The sequence below is a fragment of the Cibotium barometz genome, chromosome 1 (genome assembly GCF_041138505.1).
Source record: "Cibotium barometz isolate CiBa-2024 chromosome 1, ASM4113850v1, whole genome shotgun sequence".
Lineage (NCBI taxonomy): Eukaryota > Viridiplantae > Streptophyta > Polypodiopsida > Cyatheales > Cibotiaceae > Cibotium > Cibotium barometz.
In genome coordinates this window covers 259,702-281,257 of record NC_141046.1, presented here as the reverse complement: position 1 = coordinate 281,257, position 21,556 = coordinate 259,702, and the positions used below count along the sequence as shown (strand labels likewise).

Sequence of the window (21,556 nt, the reverse complement as noted above, 5' to 3'; positions counted from 1 at the left end):
TCCTCAACTTCTCACAATGGACCAATTTGCCACTATAGATACAGAAATCATCAATGAACACTCTGATGAAAGACCCCAAATAGGGCTCAAACACCACGTGCATAAATCTTTGGAAAGTAGTAGGTGCATTGGTAAGCCCAAAGGACATCACTCTATATGCAAAACACCCCCATGGGGTTATAAAAGTAGTTTTCTTTTGATCCTCTGGGCAATTGAAATTTGGAAATAACTTGAATATCCATCACAGACACTATACGTCTCATGCCCAACTACAGTATTTGGGATTTCATCTTGAAAAGGCAGTGGATAGTAGTTTCTCTTGGTCACAGCACTTAAAGGCTTAAAATCTACAAAGACTCTCCACTTTCCATTCTTCTTGAGAATAATCACAACTGGAGAAGCCCACTCAGAATTGTCAACTGGGAAAATGAACCCCGCTTTCAACAACTTATTCACCTCTTCTCTCAATACTTATTGTTGCATAACTCCCAGTCTTCTCAATCTTTGCACAATTGGTTTATCTTTAGGCTTTAATTGTATCTCATGCTGAACAGCTGACACCAACCTCACTTGAGTATAAGATGAAATAAACAGATCTGGAAACTGTCGCAACATTGTAAGCTACTCTTTCTTCTCCACCACAGCTAGATCCTTGGTAGGCACTTTCTGTAAGAATTCTTCCTTATCTAACTGATCTTCAACCTCAGCTTCCACCTTCTCCCCCTCCTCTGTACATAGTTGTAAAGACATGCACATGAGATCAGTATCTGGTTCCAACAATTGAACTTTCCCCTCATCATCCTCTGAGCTATCCTCTTCTGTTTCAGAGTCCTCAGTGGAACTGGTTCCTTCATCCTCATCCTCATCCTCATCCTCATCCATTGAAGTACTCTCTGGGATCAATTCTCTCCCCTTGGCCATGTCATACCTAACTTGCTTCTTGGTAGGTTGATCCAAACCCAAAATAAGGTGCCCTCTCCACCAATCGTCTTGCTCTCATTGCTATCAACCATGGTCTCTCCAAAATCAATGGATAAGCTTTTGTCCTTGCTGGCATGACATGAACATCCAACTCAGCTTCTTGTCCAAGTATAGTCACCTGGAGCCTCTTCACCACTCCCAGACATCTAACCTTTGCAATATGCATTATTTGCCATCCTAACTTTAAACTCAGAAGGGGAACTCACCTTAAGCCTTGACGCCTCCATAGTGTGCCAAGTCATTACACAAGCCTGGACACCTCCATCAATGTACACTTTGGGAACTTGAAACTTGTTTATCTTGGCATCCATGACAGGCAGATAATCCTTCTCACCTTTAACATGTACTATATTCAGCTGTCCTCCTTTCTTCTCCTTCTTGGAAACCTTGGTGCTAACCAGTTTGCTCCATGTTCTTTTGAGTTTAGGGCACATCTGCAACAATTGGGGCCAAGACATAGTGGGTTCTTTTTGTTGGAGATCCCTCTTCAAATCATACTCTTTCTCACGAGCCCCTAAAACAGAGGCGGGAGAGAGGGCGGCGAATAGCGAAGCGAAGAGAGAGAGAGAGAGAGAGGCGGAAGAGAGGGCGGCGAACAGCGAAGCGAGAGAGAGAGAGAGAGAGAGAGAGAGATGTTGGAAATAAGTGCACACTAGGTGTACTATTTCTGGTCTAGTTTCACTTAAGTCTTTGTGTCTTGAGTCTAGTGCCATGTGGCACCTCTACATTTATCCCATAAGTCAGTCTACTCAATCTTGTACTTCTCACCTATATATTGTAGGTGTCACATCAATGAAAGTATCAATCTTGTGTCTTGTCTACACTCATCTCAAGGTAACTCTTTGTCTTTCATTTATTCTTGTTTCATTTCTAGTTTTGCTCTTGCTTTCATATTTCCTTCATGGTATCAAAGCTAGTGTTGAGAGGTGAAGAAGAAGGAGCCTGCTTCAGCTGCAAAGCTCGAAGAAAGGAGTTGTTTCCTTCATCAGCATAGGCTGTCCTTATAAGCAGCAGCGGGTCACACAGGCTGTGGCTCTTCTTATCAGCTCCTCGTCATCAGCAGCCCTCCTGTCTCACAGAGGCTGCAGCTCATCTCGTCAACGGCTTGTCACATCAGCAGGCAACTCATCATCAGCAACGCCTGAAGCTCGTCATCAACAGAGCAGTCATCATCAGCAGGTCTATGTGGCACGCTGCCCGCCGGCCTGAACTGTCTGTCCACTCCTACGCCCTGCGCCGGCCTGCTGTTTCCCAGTAGCTGCTGCGCACTCCTACGCCGGCCTCTTTTCAAGTTGCTGCTGCTGGCGCTTCATCCTCTACAGTCTGCGCATCACTTCATACCTGCAGCTACTGTCAGAGCAGCACTTGTACTGCTGTATTACATCTCTGCAGCAGCCTATGTCTATCTGCTGGAGGCGGTGTTTCTTCATCTACAGGCTACGCATCATCTAAAGGCAGTTCAGTTCTGCCATTGCTTCCTCTTGAAGAATCCACAAGGTACTGTGCATTGTCTCCTTCAGTTTGCTGGTCAGTCCTTTTTCTTATCCTCATATCTGCAAACTGCTAGTTCCTCATGCTTCGATGGGCTGTCACATGCTATGGCCCTGACAAGTGGTGAGAGAGCCGGCTTCTAAAAACAGTTTGGATCTCTTCTTTCATTCATTTTTGCAATCTTGTAAGGGAATAGACACTGCCCTTGCATTTTAGCAAGAGGTAAGACCTTCCCACATGGCCTCTTCTAATCATTCTCTCATGTCTATTGACAAATTCAATGGCTCCAACTTTCATACTTGGCAAATCAAAATCAAGTGCCATCTTATGAAAGAAGGTCTTTGGGAAGTTGTTCACCATGCTGCTCCCGAAGATTCCGACATTGAGCAAGTTATCACTTATGCTCCCACTGCCAAGAATGACAAAGCCTATGCTATCATCCTGCTCGGTCTTGGAGATGATTACATTCATCACATCTCCGACATACAATCTGCTTCTCGAGCATGGATCACTTTGGATACCCTTTTCGGACCCCGCTCTAAAAACTCTAAGATTGCACTTATGATCTCATTCTTTGATCTATATATGCAGGAGGGAGCTACTATAGCCTCTCATGCCAATTATTTTCGCAATCTTATGGTTCAGCTTGCATCAGTAAAGTCCCCCATCTCCGAAGATATTGCTATTGCTGTGCTTCTCAAAAGCTTACCTGACATCTATGCTACTCTTGTCACTACCTTCAAGTATCACAATAATCCTACTCTTGAAGGTATCATCAATGCTCTCCAAGAAGAGGAAAGAACAAAACAACAAAAGGTAACTGACACTGCATTCTTAGCAAAGAAAGGAGGTTCTAAAGTAAGAAAGCCTTGTACCCATTGTGGGAAAACTAATCATCTGGAGAAGGACTGCTTCAAGGCTCATCCATGCACCATTTGTGGCCGTGATAATCACCAGGAGAAGGACTGCTACTCTAAAACCTCTACATCAGCCCCTGCATCTACCTCAGCCCATGTTGCTGCAGCATCTACATCAGCAGATCTTGCTGTTCATTCCTATGATGAGGAATGGGCTTTCTGATTACTTCACCCTTCTTGTCTACCACTTTGACCACCGATGATGTCGGTCAAGGGGTTCTATGTCTTACTCATTCTGCTTTAGGACCTCTCTCTTGTCCCTACTTGAGAGGCAGAGATTGTCCTTGAGGAGGGATGTCTTCAAGGTCCATCTGTTTGTCTACAGTCAGTTCTACAGTCAGTCTTCTGTCTATCTAGTCTTGTCTGTCTATCTATCTGTTGTCTGTCTATCTGTCTATCAATCTGACTGTGTCTTGTTTTAGATCCATCTTGTCCCTACCCTTGTGGACCCATATGAGGATATCACTTGAGGAGGGTCTCAAGATCTTTTTGTCTCTCATGTCTTGTCTCTCAGTCTATCAGTCTTTATGTCTATCTTCTAGTCTTGTCTTTTTTGTCTTCCTCCTAGTGTCCACTTAAGGAGGGTGTTGGAAATAAGTGCACACTAGGTGTACTATTTCTAGTCTAGTTTCACTTAAGTCTTTGTGTCTTGAGTCTAGTGCCATGTGGCACCTCTACATTTATCCCATAAGTCAGTCTACTCAATCTTGTACTTCTCACCTATATATTGTAGGTGTCACATCAATGAAAGTATCAATCTTGTGTCTTGTCTACACTCATCTCAAGGTAACTCTTTGTCTTTCATTTATTCTTGTTTCATTTCTAGTTTTGCTCTTGCTTTCATATTTCCTTCAAGAGAGAGAGAGAGAGAGAGAGAGAGAGAGAGAGAGAAGCCAATTAGAACCTTCTATTGTGTAAGGCGATAGAGCGATAGAGAGAGAGAGAGAGTGAGTGGAAGGAGAGATGAAGAGATCAAGCGATGGTGGCTCGGTGCATAGACATGGGGTGGGGGGGGGTGGGGTTGTAGGGGAGCGACAGAGAGAGATGTGATAACACACACACAAGAGAGAGAGAGAGTTGTTGCACAACACAACAATGAAAGAGAGAAAGAAAGAAAGATATATTAATGTCTGCAAAAGGCCAAAATTGGCCTATGAGACAAACAAGTAGTACAATGATGTTCCGCCAGTCATCAAGAGGAAAATGTGGAGTGAGAATAAAATGTACAAGTATGACAACACGACCATAGGGGACTCAATAGTGGTGTACAAACGAGAGGGTGTGGATGGAGTACTAGGGCTACTAATGCATCTCTATATGCTGAAGGGGTGATACAAGTATGATATGTTATCTACTCCTAACTCCATCCAGTCCCATAGTCTGGGTACAATATGTCATACATCCGATCTGAGGATGCCGTAAATGTCTGGAACATGCGTCCTGGATCAGAGCTAAAATGTGCCAGCTGCTCTTGGACCTCCTGCTGGTGTCGAGACCGGATGGCCACGATCTCTCTGTGGTGTAGCCTTGGTGTCTCGTAGCCAGCTAGTCTGGGTCGTCGCCTAGGTCGAATCTCCTCCGCTTGTTGAGATGTCACTCCCAATGTGTGTGGCTGGGCTATTGGTGCCAATCTTTGGAAGAAGTCAGTGAGCTGGGACTGTCTTCCTCCGCTATGATGTGCGGGTGTTTGAAGTAAGATCTCCCTGTGTCTCTGTAGTGCTAGTAGTAGTCTGCCTAGCTGTCTCTGGTCCGATCTCTCCCAGATCTGTCTAAGTGATGTGGTCCCTCTAAAGACCTCAGGATAGCATGCCCTGGTCTCTTGCAAAGCACCACGTTGGCAAACAAAATGCTCCTCTGTCTCTACCCCCGTCTGGCATAATCTGCAAATGCGCTCTGCTCGAGGGATGCGTGCTGCTCTCCCAGTCTCGATCTTTAGTTGGTGTGATGAGACCCTTAGTCGCCCAATGGCTACTCTGGCTCCATGTGATAAGTGGACCTCCAAGTATCGTGGTCGCTGGATGAAGCCGTGTGTGGAGGTGCTCAAGAAGTGGTCTCTGCAGTAGAGCATCTTCATTGGGAGTGGCTGACTGGGAGATAGCCAACAAGTCTCCTGTATTTGGCCCTGCCAAATGTCATGTCTCATGACTCTGTTCCTCTCTGTCTGAGAGAGGCGTCTGTGTGGTGCAGCTAGATCATACTCTAAGGGTGGTAATCTGTCAATATCAATCCTGTGTGATGATATCCACTGTACCACCTAGGAGTACCATGACCAGGTATGTCCCTCCTCAGCAAGTGCCTCAAAAGCAGCTCGAGATACTCGATTTAGTGGGATCTCCCGCATCCTGTGTATAAAAGATATAGTCTGGAACATGGCCTCTACTAACATAGGTGGTACAGCAAACTCCGCTCGAAGGATATCATGTGGTACTGAAGGTTTGTTGTGGATCATCCGTGAGAGCATCAAAATTTGAGGGCGCTCTATCTGTGTCCATGAGGATGTAGCCAAACCTGGTGCCCATACTGCTGCTCCATACATCAATGCTGGAGTAACTAGTGTATCAAATAGCCACCCCTTAGTACGGGGCTCCTGGAAGTGTGCCTGGTGACACTGGCGTTCCAAAATTGCTAGTGCTGCGTACCCTCGTGTCACTCTGTCTCTGGCTGCTTGTGCCATAGAGAATCTCCCTGATGAGCTGGTAAATGTGACGCCAAGGTATACATATGAGCCCACCACCTCTACTTGTCCCCGGGCTAGTGTAAGGATAGTCTGGCATCTGACTGTTACTGATGTGTGAAAGACCATAACCTTGGTTTTCCCAAGGTTCCCTTTGAGTCCTCGCTTCGCACAGAAAGTATCCAGGGACTGTAGATGCCTTTGTAGCCCTGTCCGAGTATCCGACACAAGAATGATATCATCAGCATATAATAGAATGTGTACAGTCGTACCTGAGATGTCAATCCCAGAGCCTCCTCCGTGTATGATGTAGTCTGCTACCTCGTCGATGTATAAGCCAAAGAGTGTCGGGGAGAGAGGGCAGAGAGGGCAGAGAGGGCAGCCCTGCTTCACACCAATGGTGCTGGCAATCATATCTGATAGTCCCCCTGGGCATCTAACTCATCCAAACACTTGCTCATATAATCTGTAAATCCCCCACATCATGTCGGGGGGTATGCCCAGTGTCTGTAAGTGGTGGAAGAGGCGCTCTCTTGGGACTGTGTCGAAGGCTTTGCGGATGTCCACAAAACAGCAATAGAGTCTCTGTCTCCGTGCCCGAGTTTGGTCAATCAGGCATCTCAGGGTGAAAATGTGATACAATAGTAGAGAAGGCTCGCCGAAAACCTGCCTGACCGGGGGCATGAAGCCCCTCCCTCTCAGCGCGTGTGCTCAATTCTGCCTCCAGGATAGCCCCATAGAGTTTGGCCAAGGTATGACCAATCATTATAGTCCTGTAATTACCGGGGTCCAACATGTCCCCAGCTTTGTGGATTGGTACAATAGTGTGCATCGTCCACTCAGCCGGGAAACCTTCTACCAGAGCCCTGTTAAAGAGGTAAGCAATAAAAGGAGAGTGTGTCAGCTGCATAAATGAAATGCTCACCCTGTAAGCCGGTGTGATCCTCAGCTCTCCTATGTTGGAATCTATGTATAGCTCGAGATACCATATTGGTAGTAAAGAAAACCGATGAGGTCGGTGGAGTCTCGGTGGGGCGAGGGATGAGTGGCTGGTGCGGAACATCATAAAGCCCTTCTGCATAACTCTGCCAGCGTTGAGGATCAGTAATCGGGGTGGGGGGGCATGGCTCTCTGAGTCGTCGCCAAGCAGTGGCTGCATCTTTGCTCATGAGCATGTGGTAGATGTCCCAGTATTGAGCCTCCTCATATGTGCGTCGCTTACGGCGTGTAAGAGACCGCATCTGTCTATTGGCCTGCTGCTGTGTTATTTCCCCTTTCGCTATCTGGGCTCGGAGATGTCGATGAAGCTCTCTGCACTCATTATCATACCATCTATTCAGGGGCATGTCCCCGGATCTAGGTGGCTTCCCTGTCTGGAGATGGTATGGAAAGCTGTGGTTAGCTGCTGTGTGCAGTATGTGTGAAAGCTGGGCCGTCAGTACCTCGATGGGTGCTGTAGGGTCCATACCAAAGAGGCCATCATGTACTTTTGAATCATAAACGTCAGCAAGCTCTCGGGTAAAGTGGAAGATGGTACGAGATGCCTGAGTGGTCGGGGGTGGCAGATCAAGAGAGCTCCTAAGAGAAAAAGCCAAATAAGTATGGTCCGCACCAATGGGGCATGTAGGAAAAGTGAAAGAGTCTATCAGGTCTGTGCTCTCCCGCGAGCCCAATATGTAGTTCACAGTGCTGTTGCCTCCTGATGATGGGAAACATGCGAGTCTTCCCGATTCTGGCCATTGTGACATCCCGTCTTAAATAACGAGATGGTGTCTAGCTCCCAGGTCCAGAAGGTGTTGCCCATAACCTGTACTGTCTGGCCCACTGTCCTCTGACATCCTCGTGGTCCCTGCGTCTACATCGTCTAGTGCCTGTAGGATGAGGGGATCTGTGAAGTCGAATGATTCACACTGTCGATTCTGTGTGCGTGCATTGAAGTCCCCCATCAGGAGAACCTCCCCCATGGTCGAATAGTGTAGGATATCTGCGGATAGAGTGGCGTATGGAGACTCACTAGGAAGGGCCCCTCTCTCCTCTCCTCCTTCAATTTGGTCCTCCATGTGACCTGTATTGAATCTCGACCCCTTCGGCGGGAAGTAGCATATTGCCAAGTAAACTGTTCTCACCTCTGAGAGCTGTAGGCTTGGAAGTGCCCTGTTGCATCCCTTGTCTATACACTGATTCCCACTGGTACCCTGCTACCCGTGGTAAGCCCCTCTCTGGGCTTTCATGTGTCTCTGTCAGAAACATGATGTCCCCGTTCTCCATAACCTCCTCTAGTCTGCCTGGATGTGTCCATAGAGCCCCATTGCAGTTCCAAACTGCTGCATATATCTCCTTGTGCTTCTTGATAATTTCCTGTGTCCCATAGGCCATATGGCGGTATGCCACCATCTTGCCCTCTATGCCGTCTCTGTAATGTGCCTTTTTCCCTTCAGCACGTGCTGCTTTAATTTGTGGCATGCATGATTTCCTATGTTGTCTCTGCATCCAAGTTAGGTCATCATCAAAGTAGATGGGGTCCCCTGGTAGGTTTCTCAGAATAACTCTCTGTCTCATGAAGGTTTGCTTGCTCACTTCGTCTGCGAACTCTAGCATTAGGGCTTTACTTTGAGTGGGGTCCTTGGGTGGGGCTGTCCTCCATATCTTGGTGAATGGAAGTGGTGCATCCTCCGCATGGCCTAATTTTATGCATAAGTTTCGGCCGTCCGCCTCAGGGGTGCACCCCTCTGTCTCTGGAATACCTGTCACGCGTATGTTCAGGCGACGGATTCTCCTCATCTTCTCTTCATCTAGTGTGGATTGGACCATGTGCGTGTCCTCTTGTACTTCTTTCTTAATGTTTTTCTTGACCACTTCCACCCATCCTTCTCTACTGCTTCCATCTTGCCCTCTAGGGTTTTGGTAATCGTCTGGGTGAGCTCCTCCTTCATGGCTTCTTTGTCTGCCTCGAGGATTTCCCCTTCTTCTGGGCGTTCAGGCAGTGAAGCTACTTCGCCTTTAAGCTGGGCAATCTCCTCCTGCATTGTTTCCTTTTCTTTCTTCCATGTTTCTGCCTCGGTCTCCAGCTTAGCAATGCGATCGAGGAGGTTCTTCTGGACAGTGTTGAGGTTGCTGTCCGTGGTTTTCTTCAAATCCTTCAGCATCTTTTCGAGCTTTTCCATACGTGCCTCCATGACGTTTCTTTTGTCGTTAATCCTTGTGGGCTGTGACTGTTACTTCAGCAGACCAGGGTTGGTCTCAACATGGTGCTGACCTTCAGGAGAGAGAGAGATGGACGGGACAAAGGGCGGGGTGCAGGCGGGCAAGAGGGCGCACAGGTGGGAGGGAGGAGAGAGAGAGAGAGAGAGAGAGAGAGAGAGAGTTGAAATGAAATGGTATTTCAAGAATGATGTTTCAATGTTTCACGAAACGTGAACCATGTTTCTCAGTTTCAAGGTTTCAAGGCTACCGAAATGCGTTTCATGGTGACCGTGGACCCAATAGGATAATGATGCTATTTGGACAATCGTGGATAGGTTTTGTAAGCAAGCTCACTTGTTGCCGGTGAAGAAGATCGTCAAAGTCGAGCGTATGGTTAAGATATATCTTGCACAAGTGCTCAAACATCATGGAATGCTAAAGTCCATTGTAGGGGATAGAGATTCCAGGATTGCAAGTTTCTTTTGATGGGCCTTGTTTGATAACGTGGGCACCGAATTGGACTTCTAATCAGCATATCATCCTTAAACGGATGGGCATGGTGAGGTTGCAAATTTACAGCCGTGTTGGACCTCTTGAAATATTATGTGGCGGATGAAAAGTCTTCTTGGGAGAAGTATGTACGGGAAAGGTCCTGTTTGAGATTGTTTATGGTAAGGTGGTTTTGCCACCCATCCTTCGCACAAAGGATGAGATATTTGCAGCTGTTGAGTATGTAAGAGACTTGGATATTGCCTTTTCTCAGGTGCGGAGAGCTGTTGCAAGGTCATAGGACAAACATAAAAAAGCTGATGACCAGTATAGAAGACGATTTGATGTCAAATACTGCTGAAATTTGAGACAGTAAGACTTAGAAAGAGGCTTGGGAAAGAGGGTGTATACTCTAAACTTGCAACCAGGTACTATGGGTCTTTTCAAGTGATCAAGAAGATCAATGAAGTGGCTTTCAAGTTGGCATTGCCTAGTCATTGGCATATACACGATGTTTTTAATGTGAGTCATTGTGGATCCACCAGAAGTGGATGAGCTTAAGGAGATTTTGTAGCTAGAAGAGATTTTATATCACACGGAACGCAACCTTGTTGGCAAACTTGTCAAGTGTTACCTCGGGCAGTTCAAATTGCGGACAACTGTTTATGAGCCGGGGAGAATGTCACCATTTGGCCACCCAAATGGTCCACCCTTGCTTTCTCATTATGTATAGATATTTTACTGGCCCTTATGCAAGGGATTGATGCGAGCCATGTGATACTGTGGATTTGGCTTTTCGCTGGGACTTGTACCTGTGTGTACATGCTCGGAAATGCCTGGAGAATTGGTGTTCCACTTGGTCTGGTATCTTGTGTGCTTGCTTGGAACATGTCTATTTTGGTATAGTCTCTTGAACGGGGATGGTTCAGACCAATGTTGCATTGCATAGCATCTTTATGTGCTTGCCTGCAAATTGAATTTGCATGCTGTTTTCATGCTTGCTCAAGGTTCTGTACGTATGTACCTTATGATAAGATACGTTTTAGTGGACGATACGATATTGTACTGTGCGGTCCGGATCTGTACGTGGCAATGTCCCCCCCCCCCCCCCTTCCCCGGGCCTTTGGTCCAAGATCCTCCCATAGTTACCAAATTTTCACCGCCTGTAGGCGGTCTCCCATAGGTGCTTATTTATCCATCCGTAGGCGATGTTGCCGAGGAAGCACCAAGGAGGGTTTTGAACCTAGGACCTCTTGGTCCTAGGCAAACACCTTCACCACTTGAGCTATGACCTCATTGGATGTATGTGGCAGTTTTTAAAAACATTTTGGTGCAAAAAAAACTCTAGGTTGGTCGCCGTCGCCGATTTTAGCTGTCTCCACACGCTGGGGACACCCAAGGAAGTGTGGATACATGCACTTTCTTGTTTAACTTATGTGTGTTTTATCGCACGATACGCACATACTTTTAGTTAGCAGCGAGAGATGATGATGATGCGGTGCCAGTCGCTGCCGCGGTCACCGCCATTGCAGAGCCAAAGTATGATACTGAAGGAAACATGTTGATAGGTGGAGATCTTGAATCTTCATCTTCTTCATCATCTGATGGTGATGAAGTGGATTGATCATTGAGTGCTTTGCAATGTGCAGTGATAGTGACACTAGTGAGATTAGAACTAATATTTTTGGCTTCTCTAGATAGTAAACTGTCTTTTAACTTCTAAATTTTGATTGATTGCTTATAGTATGTAACGTGTGGCATTTGAGTCATGGGTACTGAATGTTTGAGTGATTCCATTTCGTGAAACCTATTTATGCTTTTGTTTACTGGTAGCTCTCATTTTGGTAATTGTGTTATTATTCAGAAATGAATTGCTATTCAAATTTAAAGTTTACAGTTTTTCATTCATTTTTCTATATATATATACACTATATAGTATATTTTTTTTTATGTTTTTACGTACCTTACGTATTTAATGTACCTCAAAATCTCAACCCGTACCTGAATGCGTACCTTACGTACCTAATTTGTACCATACCTTACGTACCATTCCACCTTGTACTTGCTTGACCAATGTGTAGTTTCGGGTAAGGGGATGCCAAGCTCGTGAACCGTGCGTGTGAAACTGTCGAATGACATGGTTATGTGACATGTGTGTGCTCCTCATGGATGTGAAGGTCATGATTCCCCTTTAATGGAGGGAGAAGAGTCATCAAGTATTTGGAAGGAATCAAAAAGGAAAAACTCAAACTGCGCGGCTCCAAAAGTTGAAATATACTTGGATCAAATCACTCCCTAAACAACCCCTCCCATAAAGTATGGCGACGAAGGATAATGCCTTGCGTGATTAGGTGAGAGTTTGGTGTCACAGAATTCCTTAGCTACTTCTGTTTTTCTATTATTCATTTGTGGCATATGGAGCCTGACATGTATGGCTTGTAGAGCATGACATGGTGTGTTTGTATGGCATATTGAGCCTGAGATGACAATACATGTATGGCTCATGGAGCCTGACATGATGTGATTTCCTGGGACTCCTTGTGATTATATGTACTTATGTTTTGGGAAGATTCCGAAAGGATTTTGGATCCTTGAACACTTTACTTGATACAACTGAGTAGATGGGTGTTTCTTCCAGTCTAGTTGCATTCATGTGTGTGCGTGCCCTTAATTTTATATTTGGATGATTTGTCTTGTTTGCCTCGACGATGCGTGAGATTACTGCCTTTGTTGTCCATGGGGCCGGGGACGCTTGGGCACCATGCGGACGTGTATGTGCACACTTGTTTTGGACTGACAGGTGGTCTACATGTGTTTTACAGGTGGTAAGTGTCCCTGCAAACTCAATTTACAGCTTTATGTTTTCACATACTAATATTTATTGATGCAGGTTTACACTCACTTATAAGTGACCGGACAAAGTGTACACAATGGGTAGGACTATTTTAATACACATGGCGGACAAAGGATGGGCACTGGACTGTGGCTCCTAGTGTGGTGTACTTTGCTGCAGAACTGTCTTCTTCTCTCTCTCTCACCTGGCATGTTCATGTGTTTGATCAATATTCATGATTGATAAGATTTCCATGTTACAGTTGCCCTTCCGTTACAGGTGGGGCAGTGAATATATTATATAGAAGCAAACCAAACTTCTCCATTGGCCTATGCTATAAAAACATAATGTCTTCCAATGCCTGCTTCTCCTGTGTATCTTCTCCTCACCCACAGATGCCTGTGAGGTGAAAGAAGATGCCATAGGAAACATGTGCTCCTGTCGTGTCCACAACTACCAAGCCCAAGTGCCTATTCCACTCTCAAAAGGCCATCTAATGGTCATGCTAATCCCTAGGTGAGGGTTTGGTGGGGAAGGGAAGCACAATATATCCTATAGAAGCAAACCAAGCTTACCCACTGGCCTATGCTATAAAAACATAATGTCTGTCAATGCCCGCTTTACCCCTGTGTCTGCTCTCACCCTTAGATGCCTGAGAGGTGAAAGAAGGTTCCATAGGAAACAAGTGCTCCTATCGTGACCACAACTATGGAGTCCAAGTGCCTATTTCACTCTCAAAAGGCCATCTAATGGTCATGCTACTCCTTGGTCATCCTGACCATGAATAGGGAGAAAAGGGTTTCTTCCCTTGCTACAAGGGCATAATAAGATACATGCGGATTCTGGATGTTCAAGAAAGGAAAAGGGGGAAATCACAAAAAAAACTTGTGAAAAACAGTGAAAAACATTGACCTAGCATTCCTTGTACAAAAAGCGAAGTGTGAATTCTGCTCCCCACGGTTGTTCCATGCCGATCATTGGTAAGAGTCTCTTTTATGGTTCGTTGTTGTAAGAGAGATGTGTTTATAAGGTGCTGTGCACTTTTCTAAAAGCTGCCTTCTGTCTTTTTTTTAGCTTTAAAAAAAACAGGCTGTTTATAATAGAAAGCTGGGACCCCTCTTTTAAGTCCAAAAAAGCACATGTTGCGCCATCTTTAGCACACCCTCTGCTCACAATAGCTGGGCAAAAGCGCCCCTCTTTTGACAGCTGTCCTGACAGTGACCTGCCCATGGCATCCACATGCTCACGCATGTGCCCATCCGGGAAGTCTAGACCCACTAAAAAATGAGGGCTGGCTGGTGAGCTTTTTCCCTTTCTGTGCACAGCCCCAAACCTACACATGCCTTGCTTCTGTGTGCCAACTTCACCCACGCAGCCCTTCCTTCCCTTCTACAGGCCGCGTACCTCTGCTGGCTGCTCTGATCTGAGCTCCCAACTCTCTCTGCTATGCAGCATGCATAGCCCCGGGCTGCCCCACAAAAGGCTGGCGGTTTTGCTTTTTTCTCAAGCTTCCCCCTCTGCCGCTTACAAGCAGCCTTTTGGCCTGTATAATATGCGTACACGCATATCACATGTATTGAGGGTAGGTACATATGAGCGTAAACACAACCAACCGGGAGGAAAACCAGAGAAGAATTAGGGTTTCCCATTAAATTTCCTTCTACACGTCCTCTACACGCATGAATCTCGCATATTCCCCCTCTCTCAAAATCCATGTAACCTAACATGACAGCAGAACCCTAAAAGCATAAACTTTTCATCTTGAGATGAAAAACTTAGGCATGGCATAGAGAGGTACCTTCAACGAGTATGCATAAAATCAACCTTAGCACAAAAGCGTAAAGAATACCTGGATCTTGCAAATCCATGAAAAGTAAAATGGGAAAGCTTATTGAGACCTTCTCTTGGGCATCGTGATAACTTCTTCGTTTAGGTCGTTGTGATACCAAGTGTTATTTCCCCATGGATCTCTTAAATGCAAAACATGAGTGATTAGTACAAACCCACTAAGAGAAGTGCAGGCTAGCTCACCTCCCAACTATAGGTTCTATGCTTCGAACCACCCCCGAGACAGGGCTAAGGTTTGAATCCCATAGATCCGTGCCAGTCCTTTGGCATGCCGACCCATGCTCAGCCATACGCGTAGCTGAAGTCTTGGTCATACTCTGACCAATAGTGAGGTTATGACAATAATAACCCATGTTTCACTTATATAGTGCCCACTATTGCTATAAATAACCATCTTGTTATAAATAGCCAGCACACATGGGTTTATTAATAATAACCTTAGCCACCATGGCGGTGAAGGATGGGACACTAAGGAAATAAGTGACTTTTGAGTGCTTATTGGCAAGGGTTAATGTGAAAAACTATTTATAATAAGTGTGCTTTCCTACTTTACTATTAGCCCAAGCCTATATAAGTGAGAAGCTGGCTCATAAGTGCACATCTAGTTTGTTAACAAATTAGAGGGCTCTTTTTTTTCATGAGTTGATCCTTCTCTAATTGCATGGTACTCTCCCAGAGGCAGCTTGTTTTTTCCAACGCAGAGGCAAAGCAACTTTTGGTTGCAAAGCGGCCACGCCCAGAAGGGGCTTTCAAGGATATGACCGCGTGGCTTGTCCTTCAATACAGGGCCGAGCCTTGTCTCTCTAATTGATTCAGTAAAAAGTTAACAAGGAAAGTTTTTGTTTATTCTCTCTTTAATTGTCATTTGTTCTGTCATGTTTTTCAGGCAAAGTTCGTTTGTTTTTAAATCCTACTTTGTCATATCTTTGGGCTTCACCTTGTTTTTTCATGACTTATTGATCCCGAATTGTTATTCATGTAGCTATTAGTTGCCAATATTGTTGAAACACAGGCTTGCAATGTTACTATCTTCTTGTGTGCATTTTTTAATTATTAAAGTTTGAAATTACTTCAAAAGGTGCGGCTTTCTAAATTACAGCTTTGGCCCCTTGAGGGCCTTTGGAGGCCTGCTTGAGACTTGCTAGTATACCAGAATGCAGCAGAACAGCTGCAAATGCAAGAAAAATAGATTATTTTGTAAGCATTTGTGTTAGCTCATTAGACTTTGATTTGGATATTTGAGCAAAGAGATGCCTTGTGTTGTGATCTGCAGTTTAAGGAGGAGTATAATACAGAGAAGAAGATAGTGAAGCAGTTGGAATTTGGCAGAGAGTCCACTGGTAGCTTGGTTCAGGAGTTGAAAGACACAAAGAAAAAGCTTATTGAATTGATTCAGGTGAATGTATCTTCCAATGAAACGATCCTTTGTTTGGAAAATTTGGTGACAAACTGCATGGCCGTTTTTGTTTTCTCTGTACTCATGATTCTGCAAGAGACATAGAATACAGCCTGTATATTACAAAAAACAATTCAAACTGGATATTAGGTTCTTATCACGATGTGTGTTGTATATGAGGCTTTGTGAGAAGTAATCTGCAGAATTGTGCTGCATGTGCTGGTTCTGCTTCGTTCTACATCATTGGGCTTTGTTTAAATATGTTGGGAAGGAAAACACACACGAATTGTAGTTTTGGTGATGCGCAGACAAGCGGAGAAGAAGAACACGATAGTTATTGCATTATTCTTGAAAAACTATTACATATTTTCTTGTTACAAGATAGTTTCACTTCACGTGAACACATGTGCCCTTTGTCACAGTACTTTTACATCCTTTAATATCACTCACACACTATTTGACCTTCACATCTAAGACCTGAGTCTTTCACCTTTACATTTAAAACAATTCTCAAATGCCTAGCAAAGTTGAACATTACAAGCTATCACACACTATTTTCTACACCCTCCCTTAATGTAAACTTTGCTAGCATGTCACTCCCACAATTTGGAGTCGACCATCTAGGCACAAGCTTTCCATGGGGTGTCTCCTACATTTCCTTTTCTCTCCCTCTGGAAGAGTCATCTTCAGCTCCTTGTTAGAAGATATGGACTTCATGTCACTAACTTGTTAGAATTGATTGACATTTGAGGAACTTTCCTTCCCATGACTCGCATCTCTGATGCCTGCACTTCTTCTTTATCTCTTTGAGATGTTCTCACTCTTCTTCTTGGTTTTGACTTTACTGCATGATCTTTAATTTGCTTCATTTTTACATCTTTGATTTGTGTTATGATTGCTTCAGACTCATCTTGAATTTGATTTATGACAGCATCTGCTTCAGCTTTGATTACAAGGGATTATGGGTGCTTTATATGTGAGCAGCAAATACAGTTTTTCCATTGCATCTTCCATTATCATGCGAACAGGCTCTTATAGCTTTGATTAAGGTTATTTTAGCCTTATAAAGAGTTAAAGTTTAATTTTTTAAATAAAACTTCCCTTCGCTGCATGGCAGTTTCTGTTTTTTCTTTCGAACTCTGCATGTCGACGCTCTTTTCTCCGTCCTTGCTGTGCTTCTCTGTTGGCTGCGTCTGATGGCTTTTCTCTTCTTATGGATGCATACTAGACACGGTTGTCCAAGCTGCGCCTCTCTCGCTTCGTTGTTTCTTTATTGATGATGACGATGAAGGCTTGCTGGTCACTACGATGGGCTACTGTATCGCTTTTCTTTGCTGGTGGAGAATTGGGCTGCTAACAGGCTGGCTGGCGACTTTGTTCTACACAAGCTTGGGCTCTTTGCTGCTTCGCTTGATGGGTGTTGGCCTTTTTCTGCAGGCTGGCGACTTGGGTGCCTGCATGTCTTTTACGCTTAGAAATTCTCATGCTAACCCACACCCACAGGCTCCATGGATTCTGCACTGATACCAATTTGTTGGGAAGGAAAACACACATGAATTGTAGTTTCTTACTCACATGGTGATGTGCAGACAAGCAGAGAAGAAGAACATGATAGTTATTGCATTATTCTTGAAAAACAATTACATATTTTCTTGTTACAAGCTAGTTTCACTTCACGTGAACATATGTGCCCTTTTGACATCACCGACTCAAGTACTTTGGCATCCTTTAATATCACTCACACACTTACAATATTTGACCCTTTACATAGCTTTTGATTTCACACCCATTACGTCCAAGACCTTAGTCTTTCGCCCAATTTCCCCTTACATTCAAAACAATTCTCAAATGCCTAGCAAAGTTGAACATTACAAACTATTACACAGTATTTCATGCTTCACTTGTCCCTCAAAGAAAAAATAAATATGCTTTACTTGTGCCAGGAAGTTGTGCTCTTGCGAGATTTGGAAGATCCTCAGAAGTTTTATCCACGTTTCAACCTTGAGCAAACTTCTAGCTTTAAGGAGCTTGATGATGGCAGGTAGTTAAGCATTAATAAAAGATCCCTTGCGTTTTTGATGAACAATTTAAATCCTAGGTCTCTTTTTCTTATCCACAAGTCTTGTGATATGAATAGTGATTTTGAGTGTCATGTTTTAGACCTTATTCCTAAACCTTGGTATGTGTCATAGCAAGCATGCACTTCAACGTTTCTATCATGACTACTATTTCCAGCGGCAGGAAGGACTGTGGCGTGAAAATGCATTGAAGACACTTCCAGTCTTACTCAATTCATCAAACATGCTTGCATGTGGAGAAGATCTAGGCCTTATTCCTGCATGTGTTCAACCTGTGAGTTCCTACCCGATTAGCATTTTTACTTTTTGAGGGTGTCTGCACTAGCTACCTAGTTGTTGGTATGCATCGCCAACTATATGGAAACATTTTGAGTAAGTCTGTGCACCTAGTTGTTGGTGAAGTGATGATTTTTTGTGGTTTAGGTTCTACAAGAACTGGGTTTGATTGGCTTAAGAATTCAACGAATGCCAAGCACTCCTGGCATTGAGTTTGCTGTGCCAGCTAACTATGAATATGCAACGGTTGGTTTGTTTCTTTCGTAGTCTTTTATTGTAGTTTCTATAGTGCCTTGGTTTTTCTTCTTGAGTTCTCAGGTGATCTCAAACTGCAATAATATTGCAGGTTTGTGCCCCTTCTTGTCATGATAGTACCACTCTTCGTGCCTGGTGGGAGGAAGATCAAGATCGACGGGCAAGGTTTTTCAGAGATGTGCTCAGATTTGCTGGTAATCCTCCTGATAAGTGTGAACCAACCATTGTTCATGCTGTCATTCAACAGCACATGGAAGCGCCTGCGATGTGGTCCATCTTACCATTGCAGGTAAAAACTCAAGGCATGGAGCTGGCACGATCGATAAGAGACTCAGATTAATACCTTGAGCAATGTGACTGCATGTTGCTTTACTGGATGTTTTAAGCTCTAAGCAAAGTGTATGCTCCACAGGATATTTTAGCTCTAAGAGAAGTGTATGCACAACGCCCTGCAAAGGAGGAGACAATCAATGATCCAACTAATCCTCGCCACTACTGGCGATTCAGTAAGCATGATACACAAAACAAAATTTATGAGTGATTTTTGAAATAGGAAATATTTGAGTCAAAACCTAGTCTAAATCATTGTGTTTTAGATATGATGCAAATTTAAGTGGGTTATAGATATGATTGTTGGGTTTCTGTGATGGCGTTGTGTGCAGGAGTACATGTCTCTCTGGAATCGCTTCTCACTGATACTGAGCTCATAAACCTAGTGAAGGAATTGGTGGAAACTAGTGGTCGTCAGACTCCTGTGTGCAAGAATTCATCTGGGACACCCATTCTTAGTGTTCATACCAATGGGAATAGTCATTGTAAAGAAGGTGATGCTGAAGTTGGGTTCACAGGCAATATTCTGAAGCTCAATGGTTCAGAAGAAAATGGAAACAAGCATGACAACGGTGATATAGGAAATGGGAATGGACATGCACAAAATGTGATCTGTGTTGACTGCTGACTATGGAACATTCTTCAGAGCTGTGGACAGGCTTCCAGTAGATGTATCTACCCTTGGTATGTATACTAAGACACAAATTATGTGTGTACGTGCTGCCCCCCAGGTAATATGTAAAACAGCCATCCTCTATGAAATCCAATCTTAAAATGGCCTCAGCATGAGTCAGAAGCTGATCTGCTATCCTATAGGAGAAGCTGACATGATAGAAAAAATGCAATTGTGCTCCGAGGTGATGGCAATGGCAGTCACTGTCCCTGTGAAGAACGCATTTATTTTCCCATGTCCTGCTGGGCCGTGTGGATTGTAACGTTTTCTGCTGGGCCACTTGACAGTTCAATAAATGAAAGAAGGTTCTTATGTATACAATTCATGAAAGTCTCTCTCTCTCTCTCTCTCCCCCCCGGGCCCCCACAGTGCACACCCAAAAAATAAATAAAAATTAAAAAAAATCACGCACACGTTGTGGGGGTGTCTATTGTGTGAAACAAGGATAGCCCCTCACCCACTCGATTTTGTCTTGTGCTCCATTTTGCAAGGCATGAAAACATACAAAATTGCTGAGAATTGGTTCTCCAAGAAATGTTGTTAACCCCTCTAAATACTCATAAAATTGCTTGCTGACTTTAAAAGTTTTGCATGCATAGTTTTAGGTCATGGCAGTCAAGGGGAAAAAATTTAGACTCATTCACTAAACTTTGAACTCGTGTTGCAATTACAATGGGTGTCATACACCTGAATACTCTCCAAGGCCTTCGAGTATCTGTCCTAGATATGCCACGTCGTGATAGTAGCACTAATCTCCTAGTTGGTGTTAGTACTTAATGAAGGTGGTGTGTATCATGGTTGGGAGATCTTGAAGCACTCCTAGTTGGTAATAGTACTTAATGAAGGCGGTGTGTATCATGGTTGGGAAATCTTGAAGCAAACATCTTTGAGTTGAGAAGCCCCTATGGACAAGTATAACAGGATCTGCTTCCCAATCCAAAAAGAAGTTGTGTGGCCCAGACTAATAACTTAATGATGCTAAGATAAACTATACCACCTAAGAAAGGGAAAAACTGGCCATGGTATATGCTATGAAGTATCGTCATTATTTGTCATTATCTTGGCCAATAAGTTTTTCTTTTTGTGTGGACCATCAAGCTTTATTATCTCTCTTGTAAACAAGCCTTGTACAAGTGGACATATCGTGTGTTGGTTGCTTTTACTTCTCAAGTTTGACTTTTATGATCAGAGTAAGAAAGGGATCACGACGTGTTCTAATTGACCATTCACCTCAAGTTCCTAATGGTGAACCCGTTGAAGTTGCCATAGGCATTGATGATGATCTTGAAGATTTTTGTTGGATTTGGGACATGTATGGAGTGATGAGATATCATTGTACCTTGCATATGGTTTTCTGCAAGAATGCCCATCATTGAATAAGAGGATAAGATGTGTTGGCTTATTAAGCTAGCTCCACCTTACCAATTGATAGCGGGACAGCTATATAATGCATACGAGAGAAGATGAATTTGTAAGTGTTGTAGAAGAAACACACTCTAGAATTGAAGGAGGACAATTTTGCTGATGAGTAATTGTTCGCAAGGTAACTTGGAAAGGTTTTTGGTGACCAAACATTATTTCGTAGCTCATAATTTGTTAAGGGATGTGATGAGTGTTTGCTATACCGAAGCAAAAGCATATATGCCACCCGTCCCGATCATAGTCAAACAACTATTTCAAAAATGGAAAACGACTTTATAGGATCCATCAATCCTATCGTGCGACAAACCCGAGCATGCTATATCATTATGGCTATATGGAGTATTTATAGTAAATGGACATAGGCTAGGCATCTAGAAAGGTTGACTCTCGTATCATTGCTGAATTCTTATATAATTGTCATTTCCATATTTGGATGTCCATTATAGCTCGTAACTTATAAGGATCTCACTTTGTCAACTAGATTATTGACTAGTTTCCTTGCAAAATCCTTGCCATACATCCAGAAGCCAATTGCAATGGCAAGCATACTTTAAAAACATTATGTGCAATCCTTACAAAGATCGTTGAGGCTAGACGTAATACAAAGATCGTTGAGGCTAGACGTAATACAAAGATTGGGAAACATAAGCTAATGACTGCACTTTGGGCCCATTGTCCCACATCTCATAAATTTGTAAGTGGATGATACA

The 21,556-nt window shown here is 43.9% G+C and overlaps 1 protein-coding gene and 1 pseudogene across 1 annotated transcript in view; one reads left to right on the top strand and one right to left on the bottom strand.

Annotated features, from left to right (window-relative positions):
* Positions 1-19,740, top strand: part of LOC147641488 (4-alpha-glucanotransferase DPE2-like) — a 70,548-nt gene extending 50,808 nt beyond the window's left edge. Inside the window, exons 16-22 of the mRNA XM_086782838.1 lie at positions 15,690-15,812; positions 17,756-17,853; positions 18,005-18,164; positions 18,314-18,412; positions 18,513-18,710; positions 18,834-18,927; positions 19,084-19,740. Coding sequence (XP_086638964.1) covers positions 15,690-15,812; positions 17,756-17,853; positions 18,005-18,164; positions 18,314-18,412; positions 18,513-18,710; positions 18,834-18,927; positions 19,084-19,379 — 1,068 coding nt within the window. The 3' untranslated portion in view covers positions 19,380-19,740. The remainder of the gene's footprint in view (positions 1-15,689; positions 15,813-17,755; positions 17,854-18,004; positions 18,165-18,313; positions 18,413-18,512; positions 18,711-18,833; positions 18,928-19,083) is intronic.
* Positions 6,671-7,601, bottom strand: LOC147641489 (uncharacterized; annotated as a pseudogene).
* Positions 19,741-21,556: the final 1,816 nt, after the last annotated feature.